This window comes from Nicotiana tabacum, chromosome 13, assembly GCF_000715075.1.
Source record: "Nicotiana tabacum cultivar K326 chromosome 13, ASM71507v2, whole genome shotgun sequence".
NCBI classification, from domain to species: Eukaryota; Viridiplantae; Streptophyta; class Magnoliopsida; order Solanales; family Solanaceae; genus Nicotiana; species Nicotiana tabacum.
Genome location: NC_134092.1, coordinates 15,300,673 through 15,311,294, shown reverse-complemented (window position 1 = coordinate 15,311,294; position 10,622 = coordinate 15,300,673). Strand labels below are relative to the sequence as shown.

The 10,622-nt window shown below is 35.8% G+C and overlaps 1 protein-coding gene across 1 annotated transcript; it reads left to right on the top strand.

Moving 5' to 3' along the window:
• The first annotated feature begins 601 nt into the window (after nt 1-601).
• Nucleotides 602-10,258, top strand: LOC107808849 (uncharacterized). The gene is made up of 15 exons (XM_016633412.2): nt 602-921; nt 1,873-1,961; nt 2,974-3,040; nt 3,157-3,272; nt 4,770-4,836; nt 4,924-4,972; nt 5,082-5,167; nt 5,305-5,570; nt 5,680-5,735; nt 6,610-6,695; nt 7,351-7,443; nt 8,116-8,443; nt 8,625-9,175; nt 9,488-9,710; nt 9,791-10,258. Exons 1-15 carry the CDS (start codon nt 721-723, stop codon nt 10,015-10,017), a joined length of 2,505 nt encoding a protein of 834 aa, XP_016488898.1. The 5' UTR covers nt 602-720; the 3' UTR covers nt 10,018-10,258.
• The last annotated feature ends 364 nt before the right edge of the window (nt 10,259-10,622 follow it).

Below are 10,622 nucleotides of genomic sequence, written 5' to 3'. Positions count from 1 at the left end.
CAATTTGAAATCCTCATTATTTATCAAAATTTCACTACCTAATGCTAATCGAAAATCTACTTTTTGTAAAAAATTTCTTTAACGGGATCAGAATTTAAACGGACACACTAAAAGATTCTATTTGTGCAAATCTCCCGTTAAACAATAGAGAGAGTGCGTGCTTCAATTTGTATCAAATTCGTATCTCCCATTGGAGGTAAAATTTCAAAAATAGTCAGATTTACAAGTTGTAATTGAAAAATAGGCACAATTTCAAAAGTAATCGAATTTTAGCCACTTTTCATGTAAAGATAAATCTGAACGAAAACACTGTCCAAAATTCGGAAAATATTCCAGCATAATATACTGAAATTCCAGTATAATATACCGGTCCAGCATAATATGCTGGAAGTTCATACACATGTGTACCAATCTCCAGTATATTATGCTGGATCGGTCCGTCTTGCAGCAAAATGATGGCTATTTTTCAATAATTTTGCAAACGCTGACTATTTTTGAATTATAAGTCCGAAAACTGGCTAGCCCGTGCTATTTTTACAAGTTGGATGGTTCTTTAAATTGGGCCTTTGACCAGCCCAATCATTTTAAAACCCAGCCTAAACCTTCTTCAGTTTCTGTTACTCCCACTCTGCTTTCCCTTAAACCTGTTTAACACCATCTCAGATTCTCAAATCAACCTTCGAACTTGCAGCAGTTAATTAGGAAAAACTAAAGAGCAAAATGGGTTTCAGAGGAAGAAGGTCAAGAACTCAGAGAAAGCACTTCGTTCAAAGCAGAGAAAACAATTGGAAAAACAGCAGCGAAAATGTTGGTTCTGATGAGCAACAACAAAATGCTGCTACCACTGATAATAGAGAAAACAGTAACCCTACTTGGAAACGGTTTGCCACCCAAAACCTTGCATTTGATGAATATTACAAGGTATACTGTCTTTTTTCTAATTTTATAGTAAGACTGTACTTAACTTGACTAGAAGTTAAAATGTTAACTTGGGTTATTTTTTATTGGTGAACATGAAAGAAAATAATGAGGTATTGATAGAAAAGTTAAGTTCAATAGGATATGAACAAAACATCCTATCAAAGTTTAAAGTTTTGGATAATTTAATGAATTTGAATTCCTGAAAGTTGTGGAATTTGTGTGGAAATAGATTGGTTTCAGACATTTTGAGACGTCCAAAATGGAAGATTGTCATTTATTTATGGTGAGAAAGACGGCATGATATGTTATTAATCTAAATTAGTACCACTACATGCATGATGCTTCGTTCGAAATTGCTCAGACAAGCCAAAATATTACAAGTACCAGGAAAAATTGTCTGTTGGTAGGCACAGAGGCGGATCCAACTATATTGGTTCAACTTTTAAGGTTCTTAGTATTGAACTCATTATATTTTTAAAGTTACGGGTTCATATCTACTCGATGTTGCAACTTTTGTAAATTTTTACACATAAATTTATGCTCTACATCGAAAGGTATGAGTTCAATTGAACCTGTCCCTATAATGCTACATCCCCCCTGGGTGGGCAGGCAATATAGACATGGGAGGGTAAGCTAGGTAAAAGTATTTATAACATCTTCTCTTAAGTCCCTCTTTTGCAAGTAGATCAGCTATAGCATTCTGTTCCCGGATCTGCAATCATGTAAAATAGCAGTATATATTGGAGAGTTAGTGTATAACAAATTCGTAATTTCAGTAAAGTCAGTGTCCACTTCCAATGGAAAATTATCATTTAAGTTAGTGTAATATGGTATAAATTGGAACAGGGAGGAGTAATATATTTGTTTGTTTGGTTTTTGTATACATGCAATGGTATATTGGTATATATAGAATACATGGATTTGGGTGATAGTATGTGCATATCTGTGTAGGAGCAAGAAATTGTGCCACCAGAAGAGTGGAATACTTTTATGGACTGTCTTCGAAGTCCATTGCCTGCTGCTTTCAGGATCAATTCAAGGTCTCTGTCTCTTTTCATTATCATTTGATAAGTTTTCTGTTTAACAGCTAATCACCAATGCAAATAGTTAAGTGACATAACAAAGATTGTATAAATGTCCTTATCATATCATAGAAATCTAATTTTTACATTAAGAAGTGTGATATAAAAGGACTCATTTCTTCACGCATTCTTTCAATTCCTTTTCCCATTTCCTTTATCCTCAGTTTCAATTTGTAATATTAACAACTGAGTTTGTCTCTTCTGTCAGAAGTAGTTGATTATATATTTCTTATTTTTGGTTCCTCTTATTATGCTTATTTGGATTTTTTAGCAAGACTAGACTTTGTATCCTTTCACGTGGACTGAGGCTAACTTTGCTATGTGTTACAACAAATGTACAAAAACTGATGTAAACAATAAATTTGTTGTGCACTTTTGAGCAACTGTCTATCATGTGAAAAAGCTTTTAGAAGCTTTAAAATTCTCACTTGTTCAAGAACTTTATACTGTTTGTATTCCGGATGGTTTACTTTAGTTACTGCAATAGTAGTATATGCCCATATTTCCTGTTTATTTGCAAGTCAACCTTGTTCAGAGTAATCAACTGCAAGTAGCATATACCTGCTGCAATAACTTAGTGTTATCTTCAATCATTATTATATGAGGTGCAGCTTTAGAATTTCTGATTAAGTTAACAAGGATTCAGAAGAAAACATATTCCTTTGGCGTTGAGGGCTAGCTCACCCGAGCTCCCTGGCTTCCACAATTGAAGTGGAGGGCGTAGCATTCCCTTACCCTTTCTCCCTCCGCCTCCCCTCCCCTAATGTAATTAAAAACAATTCAAAAAAAGTAGCCAAAAGAAAGCATATTCCTTTAAACTTCAGATTAAATGAATAAAAACCTATAACTTCAAGTTCCTAATTGGAAGTGAAAGCCAAAATAAACTTGCTTATAGTAAAAAGTTCACATTGCTCTAAGGCGCTTCAAAGAAATGAACTAAATTGAGCTAATTTTTTTGTTAATTTTGCAGTAGCCAATGCTACTTGGAAATTCTATCCAAGTTGGAGAATGATTTTATGAAGTCTCTACAGGAAGAGGTGCATCAACTGATTATGCTTACTTTTTCTTATTGAATTATGAAATTTCTGCAGTATGTATGCAGCTCTTAGTTTAAAGCCTTCAGTAATGTTCCTAAAACTGTTTTGTGATTCAGGGGACAGATGGGAGTGAGGTTGAGGCAATAAGGCCATTGCCCTGGTATCCAGAGAATCTTGCCTGGCAGTCAAATTTTTCTCGCCAGCAGTTGAGGAAAAACCAAATACTTGGGAGGTTAGAGATGCTGTTTCTGTTTATGCTGTAACTTTTGAATAGTGTGAATTAATTACAATCTGGAAAAAGATCATACCTAAGTCTATTGCAAATGATAATAAATATGGCTTTTTGGAAAAGACATTTCAAGTTTTCAATACCTTGTTATGAGCCAATTATCTATTTGACCTTTTCAATACTTCAACATCAGTTCAAATTGTTGTTGACACTGGTGCTAAGCTTGAGTCTGAAATAAGTTCGCTCTTTGAGTTTCCTTAGTTCCTTTCTCTCTGCTGGTATCACATGTAGGACCGGGAAGAAATATCTATTTTTTTTCCTTTTCTCTGAGTAAAGCGTCTGTGTAGTACTTTCTTTTTTAACTTTTTAAATTTTATTTTTTCAATTGACTCACTTATAGCTTTCTACTGTATAATTTTTGATAATTTCCTCCATATGATTGTGACATGCATATAATTGTGATCTTAGATGGTTATGACATTATTACCGCGAGGGGAAAGGGCCAAAAGATAACCTGAACTATTCGAAATAGGACAACTTTGCCCTCCATTTCGTTCTTGGCACAAAAATGCCCTCGCTGACGCCGTTAGTCAACTAGCTCAAAAATGCACTCCCCACTAGCCAAATAGCTCAAACATACCCTTCCCACTAACGGTTGCTCAAGAACAAGGGGAAAAGGGTCAATTTTGCCCTTGAACTATTCGAAATGTTGGACTATAATGCTAACATACCCATAAGATAAGACCAGTGCACTCGAAGGTCCTTATGAAAAAAACATAACCAAGCCATCACAGGTGACATTCCCTCATCTTTTTCTCTATATTTGCCGCTAACACCTTTTGAAGAATGTGATCATTGCTCTTTACACATTTTAAAGTTCTGTTTTGGATGTACTTTGCATCAGCATTTCATTCGTGCCGTTTTTCTTTATACCAATTAGTTGGGGTTAAGGTTAGCTGTTATTGGTAATACTTACATTTGGTCCAGTGTTTGATAGAAGTCTCTTAGGTTTTGATTAGAGATTGCTACCTTTTACTTAAAAAAGAAAAGATTTGGTTAGAGATTGCATGATAGTATACGGATAAGTGTGAGATTTAGAGAAAATCTTAATCTCTATTTATAGAGAGTCCTTAATTTCTTCAAAGAGAGACTATTGAATGGTGGAACGAACGGGTCCCATGGAGCAGAAGGGATATAAAGGATTCAAATAGTTGGCTTCAACTTACATGGGATTGAGACATGGTTGTCGTTTAATTATGTTCAAATGAAAAAAATGCACATCTCACATAGAAAATTTTATATCTAGAAGTCCATGTCCTGTTCCCCTTTCTGGACATCAAAAATCTTATACCTTTCCTAGTAATTCTCCCCACCTCAATTGAAAATTGTGCAATTCTTTTTCCTGGAATCTGTGGACAGTCAAGAAATTTACGGATTATAATTGAAGACAACTTTTGGTTGTCTCTGGTATTGATTTTTGTCATCACACAAAACATTCAGGTTCCATGAGTTCTTGAAGCTACAAAATGAAATTGGTAACATTACGAGACAGGAGGCTGTCAGCATGGTGGGCCAACTATTGCTATGCTGATTTGTTTGGTATATACAGGTTACGATTGTGCCCTTTATTTATCTTGCGACTGCTTTGACTCAGGTTCCTCCTCTGTTCCTGGATGTACGACCCGATGATTTCGTTCTTGACAGTAAGCTATTCTATAATACTCTGTATCTAAGTTTATTTTGCATCTCTTCATTAATATATGGATATCAAACTGGATAAATAGAAGCTTCACTTTTCCCTTTATTGTGCAGTGTGTGCAGCTCCTGGTTCAAAAACGTTTCAGTTACTTGAAATGATACACCACTCAGCTGAACCTGGATCATTACCCGGTGGAATGGTCTCCTTCTTTCCTCATTTTTTCTCTTAAAATCAGTGTGTCTATGCAACTCTCTCTGTAGCTCTTTCACCTATTGTTGTTGAGACGCATCCTTGTAACATATTTTTTAGTTCTCTTTGAAATGCCTCATTATATAGGTCTTAGCGAATGATGCTGATGTTCAAAGGTGTAATCTTCTCATTCACCAAACAAAGAGAATGTCCACTGCCAACTTGATAGTCACGAATCATGAAGCACAGCACTTTCCTAGCTGTCATTTGAATAGAAGTTATGCAAAAGGTTCTGAGCCTCGAGAAGCAAAGGAACTTGATATTGATCAACTTCTATTTGATCGTGTCTTGTGTGATGTTCCATGTAGTGGTGATGGCACTTTACGCAAGGCTCCTGATATATGGAGGAGATGGTAGTTATTTATGAACTACTATAGTCATTTTCACTCTTATTTTGCATTCTACAATCAATAAAATTGTCTTCTGTTCCCTCCTAACCCCCTCTATTTTTCTTTTGTACAGGAATTCAGGAATGGGTAATGGTCTACATGGGCTACAGATTCAGATAGCAATGCGAGGTTCATTATACTCTCTCTCTCTCTCTCTCTCTCTCTCTCTCTCTCTCTCTCTCTCTTAATCGTACATTATTGTTCTAACTCAAACAAGCTGACCGTCACTGACCTATCATGGATAAGAATGAGTTTGTTGGTTATTTCAGAGATTTACTATTATGAGTGTAACACACAAACGATAAGATAAGATAAGTTCATGTGAGATGATTTAACCATGTCCTATGTTGACCTTCAGGCTTTGCGGTCCATAGATATGACAATATGATAATTGAAGGTAATAAACGGGATGAGGTAAACCTAAAATCATAAAGAGGGAAGTTGTCTCAAAGTTTTAAAATCTCTCGAAATCATAGTCTTAGCTAAGAACAGAACATCATGGAAGTAAAGGATCCATATATGCGGTCTAAGGTTAGGAACCACTGTCATGACCTGAATTTACAAACTGCTTTTATGCCACAGTTGCACCAAACAAATAAGAAAGGAATTTTTAATGCACATCAAAGAGAAATTGCATAAACAGGCTATTTTATATGCTTGGTTAAAATTTAAAAGATTCGGCCCTTCCTAAGTAAAGATAGAAAGGAAAAGATTCTAGTTGCTCGAACAAGATGGATTAGAAAACCACAAAAGCATGAGATGAATTTTATGTCTTTCAAGAAGCAACAGCAGTTAAACTATAATTTAGTTGCTCGGATTGTTGTGGAATCCTGGCTATATTTTCCCTGCTAGGGATGTTTATTCCTTGAGCAATATAGAATAGAGAAGTTTAAGTCTTTAGGAGAAGTTTCTCGAAGAGTCTGAGCTTTGGAGAGATGCTAGTAACTAGAATGGCATGAAAGGTTGCTGAACTGACACATGGTTGTTCTTACATATATTTCAGGTATGTCTTTGCTTAAAGTTGGTGGAAGGATGGTTTATTCAACTTGCTCAATGAATCCCATTGAGAATGAGGCTGTGGTTGCCGAGGTAATTTTCAGAAAGCATCACATATTTATTACGATTCTGTTAACTGTGTAGCTTTTGTCACAAAATGAAAAATTTTGCTCACTTTTTGCTTCCCAGAAAGTCAATGAGTGATACTACCAAAAGTAGAAGGAAAAAGAAAAGAAAATTACTCGATTACGATAGGGTGGAAGAGCTAAAAAAGGAACCCCTCATTGAACTCTTTAGTCATTGCAATGGCTGCAAATTTTTAGCTGATTTTCTTTTTTACAGCGCTCCCTTAATTCTTCCCCCTGTTCCCTACACCCTGGTTTGTCTGACCTTATATCTACAAATGTGGTGCAAGTGTTCTTTCTCTTTGATTTATTTGTATGTTCTCCGTTGCGTCAACTACGATATCCTGGATTTCTCTCTTCAATGTTGAACAAAACTGTAAAATAAGTAGCTGAATGTGCAGCCTCTCTGTCCCTAGTATTACAACCATTCCACAAAATTACTTTTTCTGCTGATGTCATAATCATCATAATTCTCCTGAATGACAGAGAAATAACAATATTGATATTGCATTGCATAATTCTCCTGAATGACAGAGAGATAACAATATTGATATTGCATTGCAACTTTGTAAATTCTAAGTCCACCTTTCCTTCTCATAAAACCTGGTTCTCTTGTTTCTCAGATTTTAAGGAGGTGTGGGGGATCTGTTGAACTCGTTGATGTTTCCAGTGAACTTCCTCAGCTTGTTAGAAGGCCAGGTCTGAAAAAATGGAAGGTTTGTGGTAATTTTTCTTGGTGCTCATTTGCGATCTTTTTCCTGTCTGATATTCGGAGATGACAGATTTTGGCTAACTTGCTTTGCACGAGGTTGGGGCATTGACTTTCAATGTTAAGGTTGTTATAGTAACTAAAATGGAGAAGGGAGTTTTACTTAGAGAATTGCTTATCTTGCACAGGGATCTTGCTTTTTCGGTTTTTCCAATGTTAGCATGGTTGTGGGATTCATGTCAAATCAAGTTCAAATACTATAAGACTATATCTGGAGTGGGGATACCCTTCCAGTCGAGATTAAATTCCTAAGACCTAATATTAACTACTTGAAATTTACTATCATATTCACATGTATGAAAAATACAACTAAATATAGGCCTTTTTATACAAGGTGAAGAAGGGGCTGTAAGAAACCAAATCCTTTATAGTTTGCACAAGGTAATTCTTTACCAAATATTGTAACTTTTACCAAGGTGCTGCATAGGTTTGCCTCCTTTACTTTATTCTGTATTCCATCTTCCATGTAGTGTATTCTGTAGTAGCCTTAGATCAGTCAGCTTACTTAAATTCTAGTATCCATCCTTAAATTCTTATTTCCATTTATTCTACACAGGTATGATAGCTTTATGCTGCTTCATTGAGTTTTGATTTAGTAATCAATCTTCTATGCATGCAGGTTAAAGATAAAGGAATGTGGTTGATTTCTTACCAAGAAGTTAGTAATTCTCGCAGAGCTGCAGTTGTTCCTGGAATGTTCCCCTCTGGCAAAGCCTTTGTGGATGCACCTGATGATGATGCGAGTAGAAGTCAATTGCCTGATAATGGGAGTAATAGTAACTCTCAAAATGGTATTGCGGTGGTGCAGGATCCTGCAACTCAAACTACAATCTTGGATGAGGAAGCTTCAAATTTGCCATTGGAACGTTGTATGAGGATAGTGCCACATGATCAGAACACTGGAGCCTTCTTTATTGCTGTCTTTCACAAGCTTTCTCCTTTGCCAGGTTAGTTTAAACGTTACCTGTTTGTCAAAAGTAGAAAATTGGGGCATTTAACATTTAATTATGCATGATATGGCCTAGTTCTGATAGAACATTTGCACTGATATCATAATGCAATTTTCTATCTAACTTTTTTAGTTGTACTTGTGTAAGTATTGAGGTTCTGTTCTTTATGACTTTGTAGTCATACAGAAGAAGCTTTTCGGTCAGCCAGGGAAGACGACTTCCAGAGGCAATTTCCAAGCACAAACTTTTACTGAGTTCAAAGATATTAATGCTGATGAAGTTGAGCAAGTGGATTCTGTAGGTAACCAGCTATCTGAAGCAACTATGGATGATGATGATATACTTGAAAACGCAAAGGATGAAGCTCCACTGGATACTGACCCCAATAAAATAGTGGACGAAAAGAGGCCGGAGCAGATTGAACCTTCCGATGATGGAAGATCTGGCCCCGAGTTGGATAGAGGGAAAAGGAAGTTACAAATGCAAGGAAAATGGAGAGGGATTGACCCAGTAATATTTTACCAGGAGGAGGCAGTTGTGGGTCAGATAAAGGCTTTCTATGGCATCAAAGAATCCTTTCTATTCAAAGGTCATTTGATTGTAAGGAATATTAATATCAACCATGTGAAGAGAGTTTATTATGTATCTAAATCTGTGAAAGAAGTTCTCGAACTCAATTTTTTAGCTGGTCAGCAGCTCAAGATAGCTGCCATTGGGCTCAAGATGTTTGTAAGTCGCTCAAAATCGACACTTGAAATTTCAATTTCTGTTCTTATGACTCATCTTATACTGGAGTTTCGCGTGCATGTGTTTGAATGTCCATGATTTACAAAGTTTGTCTTAGAAAAGAACTTAGCACCCTACACCTTCCTCCCTCCCTCTTCTCTGAAAAAGGAAAGGAGGTACAGTACAAAGCAAGTTTGCTAAGCCCTCTTAAAAAACAAGTAGCAAACTACAAAAGCACTATTTGGATATTTTCCTGCGACTTCTGTCTATTGTACTATTGAGATGACCTTCCTGTCTTGTCTTTCCATGTTGCAGGAGCGACAAAAATCGAAAGATGCTGGTGCATTCCGCATAACATCTGAAGGGTTGCCATTGCTGTTGCCACATATAACCAAACAAATACTGTATGCATCTCCGGTAGATTTCAAACATCTTTTGCAGCACAAGAGCGTTAAATTTGGCGATTTTGAGGACACTGAATTTCGGGAAAACGCTTCAAAGCTGCAATTTGGTTGTTGTGTGGTGGTTTTGAATAAAGGTTAGATGTGATCTTGTATCTTCATTTTAGTAGACGCGATTGGTTTGTTCTCGCATAACTTTGCTTTCTATTTCTTTCAGACAATAAAACCTTGTCAGAACCTCAAGTGGATGCATCAACTGTCGCTATAGGATGCTGGAGAGGCCGGAATAGTATCACAGTGATGGTGACTGAACTTGATATCCAAGAACTCCTAGAGAGGATGTTGATGTATATGGAGGAGAATGCAGATAACAAGCCATTGACTGCTGAGGCAGATAAAATAGTTAAAGCAGATGAAGCTGAATTGAATATATCATTATATTGAAAAACAATGAGACAAATCATAGGTAAACTAACAATTTTGGAAGCCGTTATAAGTGTACCATTACAGGGAAATTTTTGAGATTTTGCTGCTTATTTGTTGGTTTATTCTGTTTAGCCAATTTTTACAACTCTAGATTTCAGATGAAAATGGAAAGAAGGATCCCCTTTGTAATCTTGCTGTTATGTATTGTAATCAAAATGTTGAAGAACCAATTTATTAACTTTTGTTGGATGACTAAAAATCAAATCTCAGTCAATGGTAGAATATGAAATATTATGTTTTGTATATAATGCTTTTATAACTCTATAGTCTATTGGGCGAATGAGTTGGATGTTAATAATTAGTTTTCGAGAATGGTTTTAATGTAACAGATAATCAGTCTCTTAGTTATAAACAGATAATCTAGGAGCGTAAGATTCGTACATACATCTCAACATATTTTATGTTTTGTTTAATAATTTAAGTACAAAAAAATCTAAAATGAGTGTATATAGCAAACTTCAAACAATTCAGGGACTTACGTGTCGTTTATAAAAAAGGAAGTATTTTACAAAATTCATTTTGTTCGTGAGATAAACAAGATTTTAAATAGATTGATCAAATAA